This window comes from Podarcis vaucheri (assembly GCF_965113315.1).
Source record: "Podarcis vaucheri genome assembly, chromosome: 1".
Classification (NCBI taxonomy): domain Eukaryota; kingdom Metazoa; phylum Chordata; class Lepidosauria; order Squamata; family Lacertidae; genus Podarcis; species Podarcis vaucheri.
In genome coordinates, this window is record NC_138759.1 from 84,251,269 (window position 1) to 84,276,528 (window position 25,260).

At 47.0% G+C, this 25,260-nt stretch overlaps 2 protein-coding genes and 2 long non-coding RNA genes across 4 annotated transcripts in view; 2 read left to right on the forward strand and 2 right to left on the reverse strand.

Moving 5' to 3' along the window:
• Window positions 1-3,734, forward strand: part of OSBP (oxysterol binding protein) — a 26,696-nt gene extending 22,962 nt beyond the window's left edge. Inside the window, exons 13-14 of the mRNA XM_082211409.1 lie at window positions 309-529; window positions 1,740-3,734. Coding sequence (XP_082067535.1) covers window positions 309-529; window positions 1,740-1,882 — 364 coding nt within the window. The 3' untranslated portion in view covers window positions 1,883-3,734. The remainder of the gene's footprint in view (window positions 1-308; window positions 530-1,739) is intronic.
• The window catches only part of LOC309526794, a 7,842-nt gene extending 855 nt beyond the window's left edge, over window positions 1-6,987 (reverse strand). Inside the window, exons 1-2 of the long non-coding RNA XR_014216920.1 lie at window positions 6,973-6,987; window positions 2,397-4,470 (exon numbers count right to left, since the gene is read on the reverse strand). This is a non-coding gene — a long non-coding RNA (uncharacterized lncRNA). The remainder of the gene's footprint in view (window positions 1-2,396; window positions 4,471-6,972) is intronic.
• Window positions 6,988-7,122: 135 nt separating this feature from the next.
• Window positions 7,123-10,662, forward strand: LOC309526818. The gene is made up of 2 exons (XR_014216956.1): window positions 7,123-7,449; window positions 9,689-10,662. It is a non-coding gene; the product is annotated as an uncharacterized lncRNA (long non-coding RNA).
• Window positions 10,663-11,418: 756 nt separating this feature from the next.
• LOC309526779 (snaclec 3-like) lies at window positions 11,419-17,200 on the reverse strand. Its single transcript, XM_082213016.1, has 6 exons — window positions 17,044-17,200; window positions 15,504-15,619; window positions 13,440-13,586; window positions 13,070-13,184; window positions 12,487-12,559; window positions 11,419-12,138 (listed from the first exon to the last, which is right to left on the reverse strand). The coding sequence occupies exons 1-6, from the start codon at window positions 17,093-17,095 to the stop codon at window positions 12,096-12,098; spliced, it is 546 nt and encodes a 181-aa protein (XP_082069142.1). The 5' UTR covers window positions 17,096-17,200; the 3' UTR covers window positions 11,419-12,095.
• Between the last annotated feature and the right edge of the window lie 8,060 nt (window positions 17,201-25,260).

The window sequence follows — 25,260 nt, forward strand, 5'->3', positions numbered from 1 at the left end:
ATCCATCAGGCATTGTCCACACATGCAATCCTATTTTAAGAGAAAATGGAAACAGTCCTCCAGGTTGCAGACTTCTGTGTTTGTGTGGCGTAGTCACAAGAAATACACAGCTCTGGGTACAAGTATACTGACCCTTTGAAAAGGAGTTGGTGACCTAGGGTCTTAGATAATGTGTGCGTATCTTTCCTGCCACCCTAAGAGGAAGATTAAGCTCACTTTCTACCCCAGAACTTAGACTGCAGTGCAACTCAGAGCCTTTCTGCCATCTGAATTTGTTCTCTCTCTCCCCCCCCCCTTCCTTGGTGCAGGAAGAACGCTGAGAACATGTACTATTTCTCTGAGCTGGCTTTGACGCTCAATGCCCCAGAAAGTGGCACTGCTCCCACAGACAGCAGGCTTCGGCCTGACCAGCGACTCATGGAGAACGGGCGCTGGGATGAAGCCAACGCAGAGAAGCAGCGCCTGGAGGAGAAGCAGCGCATCTCCCGCAAAAAACGTGAAGCTGAGGCCGTGAAGGCGACAGAGGACGGTAAGCGCTTGCCCATCTTGCCCCCGCACTGATTTTTTAGAAAGGCAACAGGAACATATGAAGCAGCCTAAGTACAGTGAGGTGCTTGGTCCTCCTAGCCGAGTCTTGTTTGTTCTTGGCTGTCAATGCCTCTCCAGCTTATTGGGCAGAGCGAATAATAATAATAATAATAATAATAATAATTTATTTATTTATACATACATACATACATACATACCCCGCCCATCTGGCTGAGTTTCCCCAGCCACTCTGGGCGGCTCCCAATCAAGTGTTAAAAACAGTACAGCGTTACATATTAAAACTTCCCTGAACAGGGCTGCCTTAAGCTGTCTTGTGAATGTCTTTGATATCTGATGGGAGGGCGTTCCATAGGGCAGGCACCACTACCGAGAAGGTCCTCTGTTTGGTTCCCTGTAGTCTCACTTCTCGCAATGAGGGAACCGCCAGAAGGCCCTCGGCGCTGGATCTCAGCATCTGGGCTGAATGATGGGGGTGGAGACGCTCCTTCAGGTATACAGGACCGAGGCCATTTAGGGCTTTAAAGGTCAGCACCAACACTTTGAATCGTGCTCGGAAACGTACTGGGAGCCAATGCAGATCTCTCAGAACCGGTGTTATGTGGTCCCGGCAGCCACTCCCAGTCACCAGTCTAGCTGCCGCATTCTGGATTAATTGCAACTTCCGGGCCACCTTCAAAGGTAGCCCCACGTAGAGCGCGTTGCAGTAGTCCACTGCTTCCTATGATCCTTTTTAGCTGGAGGTGCCTGGTATTGAGTCTGGGGCCTTGCATTGCAAAGCCGTTATTTATGATTGGGATTTTTTATTGGGATTCTTGCCAGCTCTTCTGCATAAGGTCCCGGGAGGGGGGTGTACAGCCGGGTAAAAAGCACAATGTTAAAATCAGTTAAAACAGATTGCAATCAAAAGAACAGGTGCAGCTCTGTAGAGAGGGAATTCCACAGTTTAGGGGTTGCCACAGAGAAGGCCCTCTCCTGGGCTGCCACACCTTGCCTTCCAAACCTCCAAGGGCAGAGGACATATCAAGAGTTGCTCCATCACTGAACTATGGCCCCTCGCTAAGGGAAAAGCATAGCACTGACTTCCCAGCAAAAATGCCAGCCAAATGCCATTTGTTGTTGTTAATTTGAGAATTCTCCCTCTCTCCCTCCTTCCCTCCCTCTCCTGCTGCCCCTTCCTTCCTCCCCTGCAGGAACTCCTTATGATCCCTACAAAGCATTGTGGTTTGAGCGGAAGAAGGATCCTGACACCAAGGAGGTATCCCATGTGTACAGGGGAGGCTACTGGGAGAGCAAAGACAAACAGGACTGGAGCATGTGCCCTGACATCTTCTGAGCTGGAAGCAGCAGGACTATTAACGAGGATGGAGGGGAAAGAAGAGGGTAGTGGAAGAAGGATGGAGGGGGAGCGGCTGATCATGTGACTTCCTGCCTAGTGCTTTCCTCACCGAATCTGTCTGTCTTAACCAATCACTTGTTTTGAATCAATCACCCAAAGCAGAATCCAGCAGTGGTGATTGGCTGGGTTGCCTTAGCTGATTGAAGCTGAAGTTGGTGTCTGGATTCCTGGATGGCTGGGGACAAGTAGAAATAGAGGACTGTGCCCTCCATTTCCCCACCCAAAAGAGAGTATTGTTCTGCTCGCAGCCCCCCACCTTTGGGGAGGAAGAGGGGGAGCCACACCATGCTTACATGGATTGCCCTCCCTTTCTACTTCCAGATAGGGGCCCGTAGTCAAGACCTTGAATGTATGCACCAAGAGAATAGCTGGGGAAGATACAGGGATCTTTTGACCATAAGGGTTGCTCTCTTTTTCCTCCTTCCCAAGCCCTGTGTGGCACTCTACCTACAGGAGAAGTTTCTGAAACATCGGGTGGGCAGGAGGAGGGTGATAGGTGGATGCCAGTTCTCTCCAGGAGCCACTGTCTCTTTGTTCACACAGGTGGCAAAGCAACTAATGGTGCCCTAGAGAAGCGGGCACAGGGTGGTGGCAGTGGGTGGGTGCAGGTAGCTCTGGTTTCAGCGGAACCCACCTTTGTGACATCACCAGCTGTTCATACGATGGTAGGAAATAAAACTTACTTGTTCTCCCTTCCCCATAGCAGGCTTCAGATTTTCCCCACATACACTTGGGTGGAAAGCGGCGATGCAGGACACAGCCTCCCCTCTGCCTCAAGCAACCTCTGGCTTAATGCGCACCTGTTTATATGTATATTATATATATGTAGAGAGAGAGAGTGAGGAAAAAAAGAGATATAATTTTTGTTCTGGTTTTTCCCCTCCTGTACCTCCTATCCTGCAGACCCCATTTTGTAACACTTGCCCCCAGCTGTCCCCCTCCACTGCCACCGGATCCCGGGAGACGCTCTGCAGAAAGCGTGACAGTCAACAATGGTTTGCTTGCCTTGCCTTCTTTAAAATAAAATTTTAAAAAACACTATCTGATGCAGAGCTGGAGCTCACTGGCATCAGGCTCCTCACTGTGCAGGCACAAGCCAGGTGTCCATGGATTCCGCTGTGAAATAAGGAGGCTGCAAGAACTCCCCAAACTGGCCTTGGGACAGCTCTGCTCTCAGCTGCCAAAGCTGGATCCTAAGGTTGACAGAGGTGCTGCCGCTGTGTTGAAGTGGACAAGGGCACAGAGGCTGCCCTAGCCAAGCCAACGCTCGGGGGGGGGGGTGCGCGTGCGTGTGTATGTGTATGTGTGGACTATAAGGCAGCCCCTGCCCTTGGCTAAGGATCACACAATGAGGTGCCTTCCTTCTGTGTTTCCTATCCTCGTTTTTTCTTTTTCTTTTCTGTGTTTTTCTTTCAACTTCCAAACTTTAGCCACTGAAGGGGTAAGAGGTGGCGGCGTTTCTGCCCTGGGATGCTTGTGGGTGGGATGGAATCACCTTGCTGGCAGGTAGAAATGAGGCCGTGAACCCTGCCATCCCCAGCAGCAAAGGACAGTGCTGCTCAGTGGGAAGGAAAGGGGTTTTGGGTGGGGTCTCTGCGCTCTTTGCTGCTCAGTCCCTGTCTGAAGCCTGTTTTCTGCAGCTTGTAGAGGCTGACACATCCTTGCATAGGATATTGACAGGTGTTAAGAGAGAGAATATTCCTGCAATTCTATTTTTGGATTATTTTTTTTGCCTTATTGTCTTTTTTCCAAGAAAACTAAATTAAATAATAAAACCCGAAATATCCAAGAGTGCTTTTTGTGTGTATCACTTCAACTATCAGGCCTGAACTGACTTCTTTGTCCTTTTCAGCTTCTTCCTTGTTTTGTCAGTTTATTCTGGTCTAAGGGGCAAAGATTAAGAAGGGAACACACATACCTCTGAACCTTTGTCTCCTCCTGTCCTGGCACCTTAGTAGGGCCTGAAACGTTGGTCTGCCTTTTCATTTGGACTTGGTTCTGACGAGGCTCTTCTGAAATCTCTAAGGTTCACCAGGCGTGTGTCCTGTTTCTTGCAGGGGCAAGAAAATCCTTGTTTACTTACTGAAGCTAGACAGCGCCTGCTTTCTGCTAAATGTTGAACCCTGCTAACAATCTCACTTGACTTGGGATTCCTTCACTCCCAGTGCTGTGTGTCAGTATCAGTGACCGTGGAGAAAATACTGGGGATGATCACCATTTATGTTTCCCTACGCTAGGACTCTAGACTGGATAAGGGTAAAGTAGGCTTTTAAACTGAGTATACCTAGAAAGCAAGCTTGCAGCACTTGTTTCAGTTGTGACTGATTCCATGGCATGACAGGGATGACAAATGGAGTATCTTTCTAGCTCAGGGATGTGGGACGTCAGACCTTTGTCACTGGCCTCAGGACTCTCAAAGTCACCCTCCCCAGCACTCTTCCCCAGTCCACACTACTCCCTTGCCTTCACAACTTTCTTGAGTGTTTTTTGCCCGGCTGGAATCAGTCCTCAAACTTGGATGATGCCTCTTACTTGCCTTGATGAAGGATGGAGAAGGCTATGTTAGTGTGGCCTCTATAAGTTTACCCAGAAGAGAATGTGGCCCCCAAACTGAAAAGAATTTCCCCACCCCTACTCTTTATACTTCCAGTGCCTAACATCTTGTCTGGGGAGCTGATCAGGGTTCCTTGTGTATAATATTTGACAGAGTCCAGTTTATTTCTTTGGCCCCATATCTATGGCCTCTTCCACCTTTGGGGCCAAAAACAGAGACCTGTTTGCTCCAGCCAAGTGCAAAGAGTGGCTGGCTTGGAAAATGGAAAGCTGAGACTGCTTTCTCCTTTTCCACTGGATGGCTGATTAATAATGGGAGGTTTTCTAGGTTGCAAATTGGCTACCCTATTTCTGTCCTGCTGCTACCTGAAGAAATTTACCCTCTTTGGAAGGATAGAGAATAGCAGTGCTTTGCCAGTACCACCTATATGTTTATTAACATTTTATACTGCTTAATAGGGACGTGGGTGGCGCTGTAGGTTAAACCACAGAGCCTAGGACTTGCTGATCAGAAGGTCGGCGGTTTGAATCCCCGCGATGGGGTGAGCTCCTGTTGCTCGGTCCCTGCTCCTGCCAACCTAGCAGTTTGAAAACACGTCAAAGTGCAAGTAGATAAATAGGTACTGCTCCGATGGGAAGGTAAATGGCGTTTCCGCTGCTCTGGTTCGCCAGAAGCGGGTTAGTCATGCTGGCCACATGACCCGGAAGCTGTACGCCGGCTCCCTTGGCCAGTAAAGCGAGATGAACGCTGCAACCCCAGAGTCGGTCATGACTGGACTTAATGGTCAGGGATACCTTTACCTTTACTGCTTAAAGTAAAAAGTGGTATACATAAAAATGAGTGCAAAGTAATTTTCTAAAAATGGTATAAATAGCAAAGCTATCAGGTAAGCAGTGTACAAAACAGAAAATATTAAATTTGGGTAACAATTTTTTAAAAGGTTCTTCAAAGATCTTTCCTGTGTCTGGTTTACTAATGATTGAGAGGGCTTTGCAGAAGGTGGGGTCTATCATCAAGGAGGCCTGCTTCTGCACTCTCACCAAATGACTAAATACTGCTCTGGTCACATAGCAAACAGGAGGGTCTCCCCTCACCCCAAAAGATCTTAAAGATCAACTTGATCTGTATTGGAGGAGGAGGTCTGATAGCTATCCAGGCCCCCAGCTCTGAATCTGTTCACAGGAACTGTAGCTTTTGCACTTTTCAAAGCAAGTTGTTTTCACTGGAAATTGAAAACTGACGCACATGGTGAAAGTGTGGTGTGTACCTCCTTTCATCCACCCTCTTACATCCAACTTGCTAACTTTTCTGTTGCAAGAAAAACAGGCACACCAACCCTGGACTAGGAGCCATTTGGGAAATCTCAAATAGCATTTGCAATGAGCACAGAACATTAATGATGGGGGCGGTTTAAGACTTGTGGACTAGTGCCTACAAGACCTGCTTTTTATGGATTATCTCTGGACCCTCCCACCATGTATGGCAGGTTAGGCTGGCAGGCAGTGGCTGGTGCAAGGTTGCCCAGCAGTCCACTAGACCACCGTGGTTCCTTTTATGTCAAATGAAACTTAGGTGCCTTTTGAGTTTTCCACCTCAGGCCCTGATATGTGATAATACAGGTGGGAGTGTCAGAGTCAGGCACAGGAAGCTGAAGAACCCTGTGCATGAGACTGAAATCCTTTATGATTTCTCCTGGTGTGCCTTCACTGCACCTTAGCAATCTCCCCATAGAATAATGCCTGCTTGCAAACAACAGCAGCTAACCAAGGTTGCAATCCTATGTGTGCACATTTACCCTGCACTCAATGGGGCTTGCTTCTGAATTAACCAGGACTGCATGGTAGGCAACGAGGACTTCTGCTTCTTCTCTTTGGAAGAAAGGAAGGAGTCGAGCATGATAAATATAAGCACATAACTGAAAATAGATTAAGCACAATGCAATCAGTATGTTTTAAAAGATTCTGGAAGAAAACCACTGCAATCCTATGTAAGTCTATTGAGAAGTAAGCCCCACTGAGTTCAGCGGTAGTTACTCCTAGGCAGGTGTGTCTAGAATTTCAGTCTAATTCCGGTGGAGGGCGAAAGAAAACCTACCAGCTCTCTTCCCAATGTTTTTTGTCTTCGCTTCTGATAAAAGTTCTGTTCAGGAAGAATCGCCCGCAGCGCGCTGCTGCCTTTGACGCAGCTCGTTGTGCTGCCACCTTGCGGCCTCGTTTGAGAATGGCACGAATGTTTCGAGGGGGGACGGAGAGCATGCATCTACCTACACGTAAAGGGAAAAAGGGGTGGGGGAAAATCAAACTTTGTTACTATTGTTCCAGTATGAAAGCAAACAAGCATAATGGCGTGCTTCCGCAGAACATATCTGAGTCCCCCCCGCCCACCAAACAGACCCTTCTCATGTCTGGTGAAAGTGTAAGATTTATTATTGGTTAGCCAACTATAGTTGTCAGTGCTAAATGAATTCTCTTACATTTGTTCGTGTGAAACGTGCCCTTCCAGTAGTGCTCTGTCGTACGCACTAATCCTGGCAGACAGGGTAGCAAGGAGATGGGTTTTGAACTTCTGCTACTACTCGATGCAGCTTCTTGAATGGAGACGCTCTTCGTCCAGCGGGGGGGGGGGGGGCGGATGTATCGCGCGTCAAAAGGCTAAAGTTATTCAGCTTATTTCATGGTGTTTTTAACTTTGACCATAATTACCAGAATGGCCGAGTGGTTAAGGCGTTGGACTTAAGATCCAATAGACATATGTCTGCGTGGGTTCGAACCCCACTTCTGGTAAGAGAAGGAGCTTTTGTTTGCTAGTCCGCTTTAAACTCCCCCGCCCCAGTCATTTTAACTCTTTTTCTTCTTGCTCTCCGCCCCAGATGGAGCTGCAATTTCCAACCTAAAGCAACTGCTTTACATCTCCCCAAGAAAACTTCCGGCATATGGCGATCACTGTTAAGGTAACATAAAAGTGTCCTTTAAGGCAGAGGAGAAAACCTAACGCGCGGCTCTGTGGCGCAATGGATAGCGCATTGGACTTCTAGCGTAGTGAAGTGATTCAAAGGTTGTGGGTTCGAGTCCCACCAGAGTCACAGGTTTCTTTTGAGGATGAAAACAAATTCGCCAAAGATCCCAATATCCAATGGGGAATTTGCATTAAGTTGTGCTATTATATATCTTCCGAGTGAGCTGATTCCAGACATTTTGTGCATTATGTTGTGGTTTAAGCTAATGTCCGATTAACGTGAATCTCCTTAAACTCCCTAGCTCTCCAACCCCCCTGCGGGCTTTGCACTAAAAGTCCGCTGCTTCGCGGCAGTGAGGCTGGAAATGCTCCGGGGCTGGCAATGGGGGTTCTTACGAAGAGTTAAAAGGGGCAAAAGGGTTTCAATGATGGAAGGGTCGCAGTATCAATCACGCGCCGGAGAACCTAGCGCTGGCCGGGGGGGGGCATCCCTTTTTTGGACGAAGCTGGCATTTTACGATATATTAGCAGCGATGGAGTGAGCAAAGGACTGAAGGCAACACTCGGGGACGCCGTCTGGGCTCAGGGTCTGCTGCTTCTGCTTTTGCACTTAAAAGAGTTGCAGAAGAGCAACCCACGTGTTCGAATGTTCCCCATATTGATTGTATTTATTATCTTCTATTCAGTGCTTTTTTCTGGGGGGGCGCATTCCCCTAAACATTTTGTGAATCTTTGTACTTTTGTCCATTTACTGTATTTATTTTTCCCGATTAGAACTCCTGAAATGGCGATTTTCTTGAGTCAAAATGAGAGGACCCCTAAACATTTTTAAAGGGGAGGGGAGCACTACTCATCCCTGAGCTCTGGTCTTGCTAGCTAGGGGTGATGGGAGTTGTAGTTCAACAACATCTGGGGACCCACAGGTTGAGGAAAAACCCTACAAATAGAACGCCAGGCCGGAGGGCAACTGACTGGCTGGATCCCTATAGGTGTTTCTTTCTAGTCCTCCGCGCAGTCGTCGTCCGCCCACCGGAAGTGGTGCGTTGCAGCCGCAGTAGCGGGACCAGTTCCGCGGCTCTAGAAGCGCCTCTAAGACCACTTGGCCGCGGTTAGAGACCCGTGGGGTCTGCGGTGTCCTGGCAAAGAGGGCGAGGAAGCCCTTCCTAGGCAGCCCGTTCTCAGTTGAAACTTGGGAGAGGTGGCGTAAAAAGCCTCCTTGCCGCGTGTTGCTGGAGCGGCTTCTCGCGGTGTGTGAGCCCACGTGGCTGCCCCGATGGGTCGCGGACTGAAGCTGGAAGGCAGGTCTCTTAGCCCTGGTGAATCTCAGAGTCAGGGACCCCTGGGCTTCCTTTTCTCTTGTTCTAAGGCCTGCGATGGAGTCCAGGCAGGGATGCTTTTTTTACTTTGTCACGGCCAGAGGGCTTCCGCCCTGCTTTCTTTCTGATCCTTTTACCCAGAGATTTCCGGGACTGAACCTGGGAATGATCGCCTCCCCCTGGCGGGCTCGAGCACAGGAAAGCGGCTACCGGGGATACATGCACAAGGATTTTTTTCCTAGGAGGAAAGGCTTTTTTCCCCTTTCACTTGCATTTGTTGCTGCCTCGGGTCGGACGGGAAGACAGAAACTCTCCCCGCATCTGATCCCGCGGTCTGGAGAGAGCAAAAGCGGCGAGAAAACTCAAGGAGGTCTCCTCGCGGCAAGAGGCGGAGAAAGTTTCCTCCGCTTCCCGCGAGGGGGCACCGGAAAGCTCTTTCCAAGTTTTCATGGGGGGGGGAGCTCAAAGTGAAACATTCAGCTAGCTGCGTATTATAGGGAGAAATGGATCCATCCACCCAAAAAATAAATAAATCTACAGGTGCAGGAAATAGTCCCCTGTCTGTCTGCCTGACTCCTAGATTAGGGCAGAAAGCGCAGCAGCTGCTACTTCTGGTTCACTAAGGCAGATGGGCATCAGAATTTCAGCATTGGCTAATAGCTGGTGAACTTTGTTAAATAAAGACGCTTTCATAGTAACCCGTATTTCGAACGCTGAATGTATTCACCTTATTTTGAGGAGTCATAAAAGTTAGCCACTGGGCCGCTCTGCAAACCATGGCTAAGGTGTAGGGCTTGAGATCCAGTCGACACGTAAGCCTGCGTGGGCTCGGACCCCACTTCTGGTGCACAGATTTTGTTTCTCTTATTAGTCCATTTTAAAAACCCCAATAGTCATGTCGGTTCTTTTTTGTTCTAGTACTCGCCACTCCAGCTTTGGCTGCAATTCCAAACGCAAAGCAAGTGCTTTCTGCCTCCCCATGTAAACGTTCTGGATTTCCTTAAAGTGACCTGTAAGTCTCCTTTTAAGAGACAGAGGGAAGAGCGTGACCCGCGGCTCTGTGGCGCAATGGATAGCGCATTGGACTTCTAGCGTGGCGCAGCGATTCAAAGGTTGTGGGTTCGAGTCCCACCAGAGTCACTTTTGAGGACGTAAAACAAATCCCGCACGGATCTATCCCAATACCCCTTGGAGAACTTCCCATCGCGTTGTGCTGTGTCTCCTGCTGAAATAGAGCGAGTTGCCCTGAAGGAAAACTAAATCCGGAGCTCTTCCTGCTTTTGCCAATTCACTCGCTTTGCACAGGAAGTCGCCTGTCGGACACTTTTACGCGTGATCTAATGTTGTGGGGGGTTTTTTTTGGGGGGGGAGGTTCCCAGCTCACTTTGTTCTTTCCCTCCCCCTTCGATCCTATGAAAGGTACAGTGTGACGAAACTGCAGCAGCGGTTCATCTCTCCCGTGGTTTGGGCTGTGCGGCGGTTGCACAGGTTTGTTGTCAAGCCAGGCGTTCGCGGGCCCGCATCCTCCCATCAGCGAACCTCGAACTCGGCGACAGAGGCGCCTTTCGGCTCCGCAGCCCCGCGCCCGAACCCCTCGGCTATCCAGAACACTAGGCGCCCAGTCTGGTAAGGAAGATTTCATAGGCTCAATAGCCGCGCCTGCAGTCTGGGTGGGATTATTTAGCGAGGGAAAAAATAAAATAGCAAGAGTTTGAGCTACTCCGGCGAAAAGCCGGAGAGTGTTCCTCTGGGCAGCTGAAATGGTTTCTTTCTCCCCGTGCTACTACGCTGCGCTTACAAAATATATTAATTATTCGTTGCAGGAAAATGCTTACAGAGACCGTCATGTTTCGCTCACCCACACCCACAAAATAAATTTCTCATAAACGTTGCATGGCTGGATTCTCATTGGCAGTGGATAACGACTTAAAATTACACATCTTGTAGATCCTTCGTGCAGGATCCTTCGCACGTATCTGAGGAACACTCGTGGACTCCTCTTCCTGAAATAGCACCGACTCCCTAAAGTCCCCTGAGAGAATGTTGGATCTTATGGAAGCCAATGGGAGCTGCTGCTGCTCTTCAAATTGCTCGCCAACTCCCCACCCCGACCAAATCAGTCACCGGATGCTCCTTTTTGAGAAAATCATTCAGTTCCTTGTGTGGTGAAGAACATCAGCTTGGATACAAGGTGAAGAAATCAAAAAGCAGATTGGCTCTACAAATAGCAGAGGACTAAAGCTGTAATATGATACATTATGGATATTATGGATATACTCTGTAGGCAAACCCAAATCTTGTGTGCAAGTGGATCTACCCTCTTGTGCCAAGTTTCATCCTTAAAAAGGCTACAACATCCACTAATTTCAGCTTTTAAGCTTTTCCGATGAGAGCTCTTCCCCCTATGGGTGTAGCCAGGATTTATTGCGGGGGGGGGCAGGCTTTATATTGGGGGGGCAGAACCAAGTTATCTGTGATGCAGTTGGTCAGTTAAGTATTTTTATTTATTTACTTGATTTAGGGGGGGCTGCTTCCCCCTGCACCTCCCTGGCTACGGTCATGCTTCCCCCCAAAGTTGCTCAACTCAGCTCCACTTTTGTCATTTCCCCCCCTGTACATATTTACAGAAAACAACTTTTCAGAGAAAGCAGTGCTAAAAGAGTTGGTCTTTAATGAATAGGTATTATACAGTGTTGGTTTTGGATGGGAACGCATAGATGAAAGATGAACATTTCAAAATGGCAAGAGGAAAAGACGGAAAGTAAACAGAGAAAGGAAAGAAATGGTTCTTTTTCCGAGGTGGGGGATTTGGTTCTTTCCAAATGTTCTTGGACTGGCAGAAACCAAACAGTATGTGACAGGGTCGACAGGGTGCAACACTTCTACTGACCCAAATCACCCACTGGGTATGCCTGTTGTGCTGCGCTAACACTGAGGCTCCTACTACTACAGCAATGGGCAACCTGTAGCCACCCAAATTCTACTGGACTCTTAGCTCCCATCTGACTCAGTCAGCAGGCATCAAGGATGATAGGAGTTTTGAGTCCAGCAAAATGAGGGCACTGACAGGTCCCTGATCATGGCTCAAATGGAAAAGCTCATTTGGACCGCAACCTTTTCTTCTTCTTTAGAGGTTCTCCAATTACAACAACTCAATTTCTCCCTGTTGTATGGAAGCCACTGGCCAGGGCTCTGATCTCAAAATGACCTTGCATAACGCTGCAACGCTCGACAAAGAAACAAAGAAGCAAGTTAAGGTTGCAACAGGAAGAAGAAACATCCCAGGATTCCGCCTTCTGCCTTTTTTCACACCAGCAATTTCACATCAGTCTCCCCTTCCGAATCCTTCCGATGCACAGCACCCATGGCTTAAGGAAGAAGAACATATGATGGTCAAAACATGAGAGCATGACAACCAGACTTTAGCCTGGTATGCAACCAGAGCCTGTACATATTTACACAGAAACAATCCCCAAAGTTATTGTTCGTGCTGGTTACGATTAATTTAATGGACTTCACCATAAGGTTCTAGGGTGGGTTACATGTCATGGACCACCTGAATGAAGCACAGTTTGGGGACCCTTGTCCTAACTGGAGAAACAGTGCTGCAGGAACTTTAGCTAGAAGCTGTTTTGCTCCCCTGTGCTCATCCCAAGAAGTTCATTGGACTAGTAAGAGTAGATCAAACTTCCAAAGAGATTGAACCCAGTTCTCACCTACTTCCCAAGGAGTATTTGCAAACAGATAGGAATTTCCAGGAAACAGCATAGTCATTCCAGGTCACAAGTCCTGAGAGAGACAGAGAGAAGGAGGAATGGTCAAGTCACAAATGTTGTCAGTGCCATGAACAACTCCAAAGCATGGATCCAAGGTCTGAGTTACTTGATTAGGTTCCAACTAATTATCCATACTGCTGCATCATGCTAGCCTGCCATGAAACAGTTAATATATGAGACTCTCTTACAGGAGCCCCCCCCAAAAAAAAAGAAGCACATGTTTTCTAGCAGAGGAGCCACAGGATACTACTGAGAAATCGTGGCTGCTTCCATACTGGACATTTATTGTAGAACAGTTCACTCACTTTTTATAGGGCATCTTCACAATGTCATTAACAAAATATTCTCCTCTCATGTTTTGTCCACTCAGCTTCTGTGGATTCTTTTACCCCCCCAGGGTCTGCTTCCTATTTTATTATCCTTGTTACCAGTGTATGAGCACACACAGACACACACATGCCTAAGCAAATCCCTGATCCCTCCCAAAAAAGCGCTTTGCAGGGGAGGGGAGTTTGTTTTTCACCATTTTGCAAAACCCAGGATCCCAAGTAGTGTTCGCCTGCCAGTCCATCAGGCTGTGAAGGAGGAAACGTCCGGTAATCAAATTTGGAACCATCTGTCCAGACAAAGTCTCCTTCCTAAGGAAAGATCAACAGAATCTTGAGCTAAAACATTCACAGAAAGAAAGGCTTGCTAAGTAAAAAAAAAGAGGGGAAAAACACACATTGCATATTGTACTAGGTCTATAAAAAGCCATGGAAAAATGGGGGGGGATATATGCCACCTTTCAGGGCAAAGCCCTCCCAGTGTGGATCACAAACAGCATATATAAATATATATATAATTAACCTGAACTTTTGGCTATTCTGAATGGCTAAGTCAGCATAGTGTACCTTGAAAGTGTCATGAGCACCAATCCAGTAGGCCTTTCCTTTGGTGTGATCCAGTGGCTTGCCCATCAGGTGAAAAATGAAGTCATTCTCTTCTGAGCTGTGGATGGAGGCTAGGTGAGAGTCCCTGTCATGCCTCTGGCAAGCCATCTGGGGGAAAATGCAGAGGGAAATAATTCACTTCCTGCTTAATTACAAAAAAGGTCTGCTTCACAAGAACCAAATATCTGTGCAATGCCTCCCTCTTAAGCAGAGTTTGAAAATCAATGCAGTTGGTGTCTAAATACTTTCAGACATTTCCCCACAACCATAGGAACTGCGTATCTCAGCACAGTACCATTAGAAAGCTCAAAAAATTCCATTATTTATAGTTTGAAAACTTTCTAGTTTGAAACTTGACATAGAGAGAAGTTATTTGTTATTTATTTATAGGCATTCATAAGCCACTTAATATATTAAAATCTCTACACGCTGATCTCTAAGTTACCTGGTGAAGCAACAAAAACTTCAGATCAATCTGATGAAGTAGAACATCTGTGTTTCATTTGTATAACTGCTTTGTAATGAAGTATAGAGCGCCTCTGGTTGCAACTGTTCTTGCTCTCATCAAAATATGCTTCCCATTTATCATTTTGCTGTTTTTAATTTTGCCCCCAAAATTAAGGATGTTAGAAAAGCTTGCCCTTCACTGCTTTGGTGCAGATCCGTCATGTATTCACATGGTTTCAACTATCACCTTTTAATCAGATGCTTTTGTGAAGGGCAAATCATTCAGCACTCGGTTGTTTAGCAAGTGCAGAGCAAAATAACTGGCAGCGGAGCAGAAGCAGGTGGGTAGTTGGGTGGTTGGTTTAAAGGCAGGGGTGCTGTGACTGCGTGTGTTTGTGTTTGGGGAATCCTGCACTTTGTATATGTGCATTGAGGTGCTCTTTGTGTGTTCAGGACTGCCTCTGGAGACTGTCACCTTTCTGCTGGAGGGATTCAAGCGCATGCCATCAATTGAGGTATATAGCCTGATTTCCCTACTGTAGCCTTTCCCCAGTACTTCATAAGTACCCAGGGCTCACAGGGCAATTCTCTAACTCCCTGCTGCTCTCAGATACCAATCCTGTGACAACATACAATGTTGCTAGATTCTGCACAGCAGCACTCAGAATTCATCGGGGGATGACCCATGCCACAAACCAGTTTTAATGAACATATCAGAATGCTCCGTAAATTAATACTTAAAGTCTTTTATGTATCAACCTTTTATGCTCTTCCACACCTGCCCAGTGCTCCTATCCCTTCTTTTAGCTTCTTTTAGCTTCTTTTAAATTCTTACAGACTTTTATATTCACCTTCTGTTTTAATACCTTTTAGCTTTCCAAAACACTTTTCAGATTTTAAATGATTGTATCCCACCCTTTTATGCTGGTCTATGACCGTAATAAAGATTTGTATTGTATTGAGGTGTGCACAATTAAAGTGGACTAAAATGCACTAATGCAAACATATTAACTTTGAAAGAAGAAACAGACTTTTTGTGGTTTGGAAAGCAGTGGGGAAAATCTCATTGAGAAGTGTTGGGTGAAGGCATCAGAGCACATCCATGGCTGAGAATGGTACCTGCTTTGCTCCTGCTTAATTTCTGTTAATATGTGGCAGTGCTTGGCTACGTGGTGACATATTTCCCTGCTCCCTGATAAACATCAGTGGCTGTCCTCTTCGGGGGGGGGGAGAGCTGGGGGGCAGAGCATTGCATCATTATGACACAAGTAATTGCCACTAGATGATATGCCAAGGGGGAAAGAGAGAGTTGTGTGTCTGCCTGGCAGGAAATAAGTGTTGGCATTTAATCTGACCTCAGTTTTGTGTTTTCCACAGTATGTCCAAAAATAAAAAGGTTGGTGGACAAATCGATTGTATTTCTAGGTAATCACTATTTATTTTCCCCAAAAGGACAGCAAAGACCTCTGTAATATGTTTTTCCACAGAGCAGCCTCCACTTCTCCTACAAATCTGGTCTAGTCAAGGACGTGTGACCGGTCTGTTTCTGTCCCCTTTGACATCACATCAATCACTTGCCTCTGCATCGGTCCAGGTCATTGGTTGTGTCACAGCTTTATAGCAGGCATTCTGATACTGCACCCAGCCCCTCTCACAAAAGCCACGGGCACAAAGGCATGTTTGGGAACAGGTACCTGAGGCAAAGAGAAGGAACCAAGATGGAATTAAGAAGTTAAGTCGAATGATTTGGCCCCCTGCTTTTCAAACTCTTGCACACTCCTAGAATCTTATTCTCTTCATTTACAAAGAGGCACGGGTACCAATGAACATGGTGGCCATAAACCAAATGGCACTGCTATCTTCTGCCCCAGTGAGACCAAATGCAGCCCTCCAGTTGTCTTTCTAGTCCTAGAGACTCTCCAGGCAATCTCTGCCCCTTAAGCCACATCCCATACCTGACCATCCCTGCACCACCTCTGAGTGCCCTTGCCTGTCTGAAATGTGTCACTGCTGGTGGGGAGAAGGTGAGCGTGCATTTGTGTCATTACATTGCATGTGCTTGGTTGCCGTGTGTGTTTGCATGCGTGTACATTGTGCATGTAATACTCATACTTTCCCTGGTTTGTAAACATACCCGTGGCAACCCCTCCCCCCTCTTCCTTTTCAATGTGCTAAGCCTACAAATCTCTCACGCTCCAGTTGTTTCCCTTGCTGCTTTGGACAAATCATAATTTGCCTTCAAAGGATAATCAGAAACCACAGCTTTGGAGAGGTTTCAAGCATAATTTCCCCAGTTCAGACACAGTGGGCAAACTCCCCAAATCAGGATGGGACAGTAACTGAGCACAAGGGGGGGGGTAGAGTGTGAACTAGAGGTAATGCTGTAATATAGGTCACTGTCTGCTATTATCATTTCCCATGCTATAGATGGTAGGCTGAGAGACTGAAGGCTCCTGTGCTAAGCCAGTGCTATCTCAAACTGCTAAAAATCTTTGCACTGTAGGAATTGCTCCACACAGGAGAGAAATGGTATAAAAACGTCAGTTATGAGCTATTGATTCACAAGTCCAATGAATCCCACATGCCATCTAGCCCAGCTCACTCCCTGATGACATGATATCCTGTACTTTAGAGCATCCCACAGCAGCCTTTGTTGGATTTCCTCCAAGAAACAAGAACAAGGTATATTGTTCTGGCTATGAGCTGCTGTTTGGCTCAGAAACGTTTCTCCCGAAAGGTGAGAGCAAATATACCAGCCCATTAGAGCAAATACAAAACAAATAGGTTGCCCACCAGTGGAGTAATAGGCCTGCCATTGTTAGAAAGAAGCATTCAACAGTTAAGAGGTTTTCAGGATGCATCCCCAATCAATTGCACTGCTGAACTCTGTGGAGCTTCCTTTCAGGTAGGCATGCACAGGATCCAAATGAAAATGAACACCTAATTACTTTCTTGGGCAATCAATCATTACTGACATCACCTTCAAGTTTTAACCTAATTTGCCTGTGTGCTTAACACTTGCTAAGGATGTACATGGTGTAAAAAAGCTTGTCAATTTATTAAAAGTCCTTGAATTCTTATTTTCCCTATTCAAAACACTAAATCAGTCTAAACTCACCATGGATGAAGGCAATCAGAAGGAAGGCACAGAGAGCAGTCCAAGTTCCCATTTCTGCAAGAAGGAGCGAAGGCGTGGAAGTCCAAAGTTGCTCTGTGCTGTGGAGAGGAATGGGACCTGTTTTATAGGCTGGCCAGCTGTCTTTCAAGAAGAGCAATTTTAAAAAAGTGAACCGGATTCAGGAAGTTCTTAATCGTTTTTTAGATCTATGCAAATCAGGGGAATGCTTGTTTTTTGTTCAGTTTCTTTCCCCTTACCTAATCTCACAACCACACTATCCCAGCAGAGTCAACACATCAGAGGGTCTGTGTAATCCAGGAATTAGTACACTTCACTCCTTCCAGAGCTGGCCACATTTTGCCACTGAGGCAAACCACAAAATGGTACACACACCCAACCAACCAACCAACCAACCAGGGAAGACCCTACCTTAGCTGGAGATGGACAAGAGGGGGGGGAGAACAGGACCCTTTGGTCTGATCAGGCAAGGCTATTCTTACGTAGCAGGGATATTCACAATAGAGCTACCAGGACATTTCCCCCTGCTTTTCTATATCCATATGATTATTGCGGTCCAGGTGTGCCAGGTATTCAGGAATTATTATTATTATTAATAATAATAATAAAAAACAAACACGTCTTTCAAACAAGAAGCTGGATGATGTGTTCTCAGTTTGATTAAGCCAAGAGATATATCAGTGCCTCCTAACACCCCAAAGAAACACAAGTTAAGATCCATACATCAACATCGCAGGAGAGAATTAATATAAGAATGTATTCACGTTAGCATGAAAATTGTGTCTCATTGTTCAGTGAGCTGCTGAGACGGTGCTTAAACAACTGTGTCCTCCTTTGCATGTCTGCTAGAAGTAAGCTGCACTGAGTTCCACGGGAGTTCATCCCAGGAAAGCAGGTGTAGAATTGCAGCCTAAGAACATCAGTTTCTTTTTGAAATGGTCCATTTAATTAAAACAACAACAGCCCAATAGTTGAACAATGCTTTATTGGGACTAACTCAAATGTCTCAAAAGAATGAGCAAGCATTTGAGTTGCAGAGTTGTTCAGGGCAGATACTAAGAAAAAACACGAGGGGGAGGAGAGGGAAATAGCCCCTTGAAAGGGATTTGTGCTTCTGATATGGTGCATTACATGGACAGCTTTCAAACGGGGGGCTGGGGGGCTAGCCTGTGTCCCTCCAGATGTTGCTGGACTACATCCCCCACTAGTCCCAGCTAGTATGGGCAATAGGAATGATGGGAGTTGTAGTCCAGCAAAACCTGGAGGGACACAGATTAGCCACCTGTTTTAAAAGGCATTGTAAAAGTAAAGTGAGCGGCACCGAACCATAAGGAAAACACACATCCTTATTAGGGCAATTCCATTATTAGGCTTACCTATTGCAAAATAGTGTGCAAAGTTCAACCATCGGGCTAGATGGCGAACAGAGCAATGGGGTGGTGGGTTAGAACAGTGTTTCCCAACCACTGTTCCGTGGCACACTAGTGTGCCGCGAGATGTTGCCTGGTGTGCCGCGAGATGTTGCCTGGAGGGAGGTGGGCGAGTCCGGCGGCGAGAGGCGGGGCGGCGGCGGCGAGGAGCCAAGCCGCGCTCTCCTTCCTGCCTCGCTTTGCTGCCTCCTCCCCCCCACCCCCAAAGCTTGGAGGTTCCCTGGCAGGAAGGAGGGAACTTAATCCTCTCCAAGGGCTGCGGAAAACAGACATGCAAATGGGGGCTTGCCAGCTCTTCAAGCGCCGCCGGCTTTCTTCGGGAATTACCGCCCACCGAGCCCGGTAACGCTGACAGGCCGAGCCGCGGGGCTTGGCAGCGCAGCCGGCAGAGTGTGGGAAAGGGCGGCCGCCACGCGCCGGGCAAGGCGAGACTCGACGGGGAGGACACCGGCAGCAGCGCCCCCCCCCCAGAAACCCGCTCCGGGCAGGTAATTCACAGAGAGTGGACAGAAGGAAGCCTTAAAGGGCTTCAGCCTCCCAGAGTGGCGGGGAATAATAATAATAATAATAATAATAATAATGATGATGATGATGATGATGATAAAATTGACAGGTGGTGTTTTTCTAGGTGAGGGGGTGGGGACTGTAATAACAAAAAAATCAGCTGTATATCAACCGCTGTTTTGCAATGAGGAATTGCAAATAAGGAAGATCAAAAGGAGAATGTTTTTTTGGGGGGGACTCTCTTCCTCTTCCTCCTCCTCCTCTCGTTCTTGCTCCTCTTCCTGGCAAAAGGGCTGCTGAGACCCCTTCTCTCTTGGGTGCCGGTGGGTGCTGTGACGTTGACGCTGCTGTGGCAAGTGCCTTTACTTAGCAGAGTGCATTCCCCTTTACACAGGAGGGGAGGGAAAAAAATTGAAACTTACACTTTCGTGCGTCCCTCCCGGCGTGACGCTGCGCGCTGACGTCACGGGGCTGTAATGGTGGTGTGCCTCGAGATTTTTTTCATCAAACAAGTGTGCCTTTGCCCAAAAAAGGTTGGGAAACACTGGGTTAGAAGAAATTTGTTTCTCCTGATATTGAGGCCACTGAGTCTGCAGGGCTTTTAAGTGCTTATGCTCACAATGTTAAATAAATAAACAAACCAGAAAATAACACTTGCAACCATAAGTATCTTATTTTTCCTTCTTTTAATATTTTCAATGGGGGGGGAGGTGACAAAAAAATTTCAGCACCGGGTACCACCTGACCTTGCTATGCCTCTGGAAAGAAGGGGTGAGTGAAGAGCTACATCAGGAAGAAGGGATTGGGGTAAAGATCTACATTGGGTACAAGAGTGGGAGGAGACCAGCAGCACCTCCTATTTGCCAAGAGGTCATTGTGGGCGAAGAGCTGCAGAGAAGATGGCAGATCTGGCCTCCAAGGAGTGTGCTGCAGCTACCACTGCTATCATGGCGGCAGCAGCAGCAGCAATGAGCAATGTATTCCTTGGAGGGCTGATCTGCTTGCCTTGTGGATCTTGCCACCTGAGGCAGCCACCTCACCTTGCCTCATGGGTGGGCCAGCCCTGTGTACTGCTATGCAAGGCCAATTGTCCTCTGCAAAACTGGCAGAATAATAATCTGTTCCAAACCAGATTTGTCTCTCTTTTTTCCCCCAAAACAGGGAACCATGGATATTGGAAGACAGAACTTGTGTTTTAGTTGTGGTTGTCTCTAACAGTGATGGTCACTTGTTTAAAACTATTTTTTAATGCTGTGTTTGGTATTGCTGTAACCAGCCTTGGGACCTTCTGGTGTGGCCCATAAAAGATCTCCCCCTAAAGGCTGAGGTAGCATTTCTGTTAAACTCATTATCAGTGGGGCTAGTGTCACAGCTGCAAGACCACAAAACTGACCACAAAACTGGTACTAACCAGTGAAGGAGGAAATCAACAGCTGACTGTTAAAAATTAAAAACAACTCCATTGAAAGTGCAAGGAAGCTCCTGATATGTACAGTGAAAAACAGGTTGAGTAAGTTGCATTTCAAGGACTGTGGTGGGAGGAGATATGGTGAGGTGTTAGCAGTGATGTAGCAGTCGGCGCCCCGGGTGCGTGTGCTGGGGAGCAAGGAGTGGAGGGTGGCCTCACCAACCCAAGCCCTCACCACTGACCGAGCCACGGTGATCTGAGCTGTCAGCGAGTGAGGTGAAGTGAGGAGAGGGAGAAAGAGGCTTGAAGCTGTCCCTCAAGGAGGGTGGACCTGAGGGCTGTTCACAAAAGAGGGGACAGCTGCCAGAGGCTCTCACCTCTCCTTGGTTGGCGGCTCCCTCCATCCAAGCTGTCCCAGTGGTGGGGCAAACGAGGGTGTCCCTTCACCAGCCATGAGGAGGAGACGCCTCTAGTGCCCCAGTCCTGAATGCCCGGCCTGGGCGCAGCTTGACTTGCCTTCTCACGACTCTGCCTTAATGAGGCATCTTGTCACTGGGGTGACTTTTTGCGCCCCCTTGCACCTCTTCAAAAATCTGCACCCAGGGCCAGGGCCCCCACTGGCCCTCCCCACATTATGCTCCTGGGTATTGGGTTGATTGGGATGAACTCTTTGAACTCTATTCTGTAATGCATTGCTGAATAAAACTGACCTACTGGGAATTGGGTGTGAGCTTTCATACTAAAGGACGCGGGCGGCGCTGTGGGTTAAACCACAGAAGGTCGTGGTTCGAATCCCCGTGACGGGGTGAGCTCCCGTTGCTCGGTCCCAGCTCCTGCCAACCTAGCAGTTCGAAAGCACGTCAAAGTGCAAGTAGATAAATAGGAACCACTCTGGCGGGAAGGTAAATGGAGTTTCCGTGCGCTGCTCTGGTTTGCCAGAAGCGGCTTAGTCATGCTGGCCACATGACCCGGAGGCTGTATGCCGGCTCCCTTGGCCAGTAAAGCGAGATGAATGCCGCAACCCCAGAGTCGGTCACGACTGGACCTAATGGTCAGGGGTCCCTTTACCCTTTACCTTTACCTTTCATACTTGAACACCCAAGGGAATTTCCCTTACAAGGCTTGACAAGATGGCATTATATTATGCTCAAGATACAGATTCTTGTTCTTTGACTTCAGGTGCTCCCCTCGCGAGCTTGCAGCCCTTATCCACCATAATGTTTCTTGCTATGGGTTTGAGGAGGCACCAGCTAGCATGAAGATTTTATGCTGGAACATGTAGTTCCTGGGTCTGGGGTTGGGCCATAGGATAGAGGGAGAGCATCTCTTTTGCATGCAGAAGGTCCCAGGTTCAACCCTTGACATCTCTAGGTGGGCTGGGGAAAAGACTCCTGCCTGAAACCCTGGAGAACTGCTGCCAGTCAGTGTTGACAGTACTGAGCTAGATGCACCAATAGTGGGACTCATAATCAAGGAGTTTCTCATGTTCCTAGCAGGACTCAAACAGTAGATTGGCATCATCCCCGTTGGTCTGTAGATTGGCATAATCACACTTGTCTGAAAGCAGCTGGAGTTTAATAGATACGCATAGTGCTTAGCTAGTTTCTTAATGTCATGGTACAAGAACTATGCCGGATGGGCACAGGTAGGAATTGGCAAATGCATTTCGAAATACTACAGCTGAGTTCAAACATTTGTTGAACACAACTGTGGTGCTTCCCCCCAGCATGGCAAGACAGATCTTTCATTGTTCTCACACAAAATGGACTTCCCCAGTGATTCCAAGAGTCAGCAATATTGCCCCATTCTTCGGGCACAATGTGTACCTTCTTCTTTCTTAAAGAGCTGCATACTTGCTAAATTATCTAAACATTATCTAAACATACTTGCTAAATCATCTAAACATTCTTGTACCACCAACTTTTTAAAAAAGGAAACCAGTTCTTCTAGAGTTGCAAAACTGTTCTGAGAAGTAGGAGAGCGAGCAGAGTTTGTGATGTCGCAACCACCATCCAATTGATGCTATGCATGGGGGCGGGGGGGGGGTTGTAATGAGCTAGGAGGAGTGTCTCCTGCCCTTGAGAGGGCTAGGTATGTCTAAAGTGCCCTCCCACTCTGCCACTCATATAATGTGATGAGTGGGGAATAGTAGGCGCTGTGTGCTTGTGACCTGCATGAGTGTGAATCTTTCATGTGTTCTCTGTATGAGAAAGGAAATATGCAAGTGAGAGGGTGAGTTAGCCAGACCAGTGCTATTTTTCTAGAAAAAGAGTTGCTGGAACGGAGTTCCTGAGTTCCCTCTGGAAAAAGCCCTGGCCATTCTAACTGCCTGCATGTAGCCTCCCTTGTGGGCGCGCGCGCACACACACCTCTGCCCAGGTTTGGCCAAGGGTGATTGTGGCCCCTGGGTTCATAAATGTTAGCCACCCCTGGTGCACAGCATAGTCAATCTATTTTTACATCTTGCAATTAACTTTCTGTCTGCCTTTCCTAAATTTCTATCCTACCCTTCCTCCCAAGGCAGCCCCAGGCAGCAAATAACAAAGTAGCAGAAGAATACAACTTTAGGCTATAGTGCTAAAGGGAACTACTTACATATTAGGATCATCAAAAGCAACCCTGATTTAGAACACATTATGACTCAGAATACTTGGTGCATATCAATTATGTGAAAATCCTCCAGACTTAATTCCCACTAATTAACTAAAATGCTTTCCAACATATTACAGGGAGCATTAGCGAGTAAACCAGTCTGGCAAGGAATGAAAAGCTTATTAACAGTAATTTGGAAGCAAAAAAATCCCATAGTAATAAAAATGATATTAAAAGCAATGCAAAATATTTATGATAACATCTGAAACAACCAAAACCTACTAAAACCAGCTTGGAGCTCCCAAGATTAAAGGAGATGGCACAGCTCACCCCAGAATAGTAAAATATAAGACCACAACCAATACTATGCTTTCTTTCCCAGTGCAAAAATCAAGGCTGTGGGGGAGGAAAGGTGTCAATCCTCAAATGTAACTGCGGAGGACAATGTTAAGGGAGAACAGTCTGTGGACCACCCCGGGGGGGAGAGGGCTGGACTTAAAGCAAAGTTTCTCAAGTGTAAAACTGAAATCTGCAGTTCTGCAACATCACTGGCTCACTCAGGGTCCTTCACTCCCTTGTACATCTCTAAAGAGAGAACACCACTGGAGCCAACTAATGACACCAGAGGGCATGGCTCCAAGCCAGCCATGCAGCTGGACTCTGATCATTGTAGTAATCCAGGCTGAGGAGCCTTTGCACCCCCGCCTTAATGTTGTTGGAATATGACTCCCATCATCCTTGACTATTGACCCAACTCGCTGGGGATGATGGGAATTGTAGTCCAACAGCATCTAGAGGGCCACAGGTTCCGTTTCCCTGGTAGAGGTAATGCCTGCTCACCAGCCTTATTTATCCTAGGAGCTCTCCTAGGTCCTGCAGTGCCTGAGTTTGTTCTGCTACTTGGCATCTACAGTGGTATCTCGGTTCTCAAACGCCTTGGTTCCCAAACACTGAAAACCTGGAAGTAAGTGTTCCAGTTTTCAAACGTTTTTCAGAAGCTGAACATCTGATATAGCTGTCAGCTATTGTTTCCAGGGCGCCTGCACCAATCAGAAGCCGTGCCTTGGTTTTTGAACATTTTGGAAGTCAAACGGACTTCCGGAACGGATTAAGTTTGAGAGCCAAGGTACCACTGTATTTGGAGCTTTTGTTTTTGCTATTTATTTTGCGTTTTTGTTCTTGAGGCTTTTTTGGTTAATTTGTTTTTGTGACTGTGTGGAACCCACTTCAGCGATTGATTGATTGATTGATTGATTGATTGGTTGGTTGTGTGACTGCGGAAATGGATAAAAGCCCCCCATTCAAACAATGACTATCATCAGTGCAGGTAAGAAAAAGAATTTAATTTTATTTTTTATCATTTACAATACTGTCTTTTTTATTTTATAGTACATTACATTGGTTATTACTTTCATTTTATGGATCATTGATCTCGTTAGATAGTAAAATTCATGTTAAATTGCGGGGTTGTTTTTAAAAGTCTGGAATGAATTACCGTATTTTTCGCTCTATAAGACCACAAGACGCACCTAGTTTTTGGAGGAGGAAAACAAGAAAAAAATATATTCTGAATCTCAGAAGCCAGAACAGCAAGAGGGATCGCTTCGCAGTGAAAGCAGCAATCCCTCTTGCTGTTCTGGCTTCTGGGATAGCTGCGCAGCCTGCATTCGCTCCATAAGACGCACACACATTTCCCGTTACTTTTTAGGAAGGAAAAAATGAGTCTTATAGAGCAAAAAATAGGGTAATCCATTTTGCATTACTTTCTATGGGAAAGCACGCCTTGGTTTTGGAAAGGACTTCTGGAATGGAGTAAGTTTGAGAACCAAGATACCCCTGTACTAACGTCTACCTGCTGCATCCCTGTAAGATGACTCCCCTCACACCTTGCTCAGAACCTCATTGGTTCACCACCTGGCCGGAACTGGATACCTTGCGTGGCTGCAGGGAACACACTTGTGATGACTTTACTGCATGTCCATGAACTAAGAAGCTCAGTTCTACAAGTTGTGAAGTAATGGTAAAGCAGATAATATTTCTAAGCATATGCAGAAACACCATCATCCGTGCGGCTCTCCCACGGCTAGCGGAGACCTTGCCGGCACCCAGAAGCTTGGGGCGCGCTGAGCTTCACACGCCCCAAGCTTCGGGATTAGCACAGCGCACCTGGGGGGGGAATTAATTTTTTCCCCCTTTATTTCTCCCCCCAAAAAACTAGGTGCGTCCTATGGGCCGGTGCATCCTATGGGGCAAAAAATATGGTAT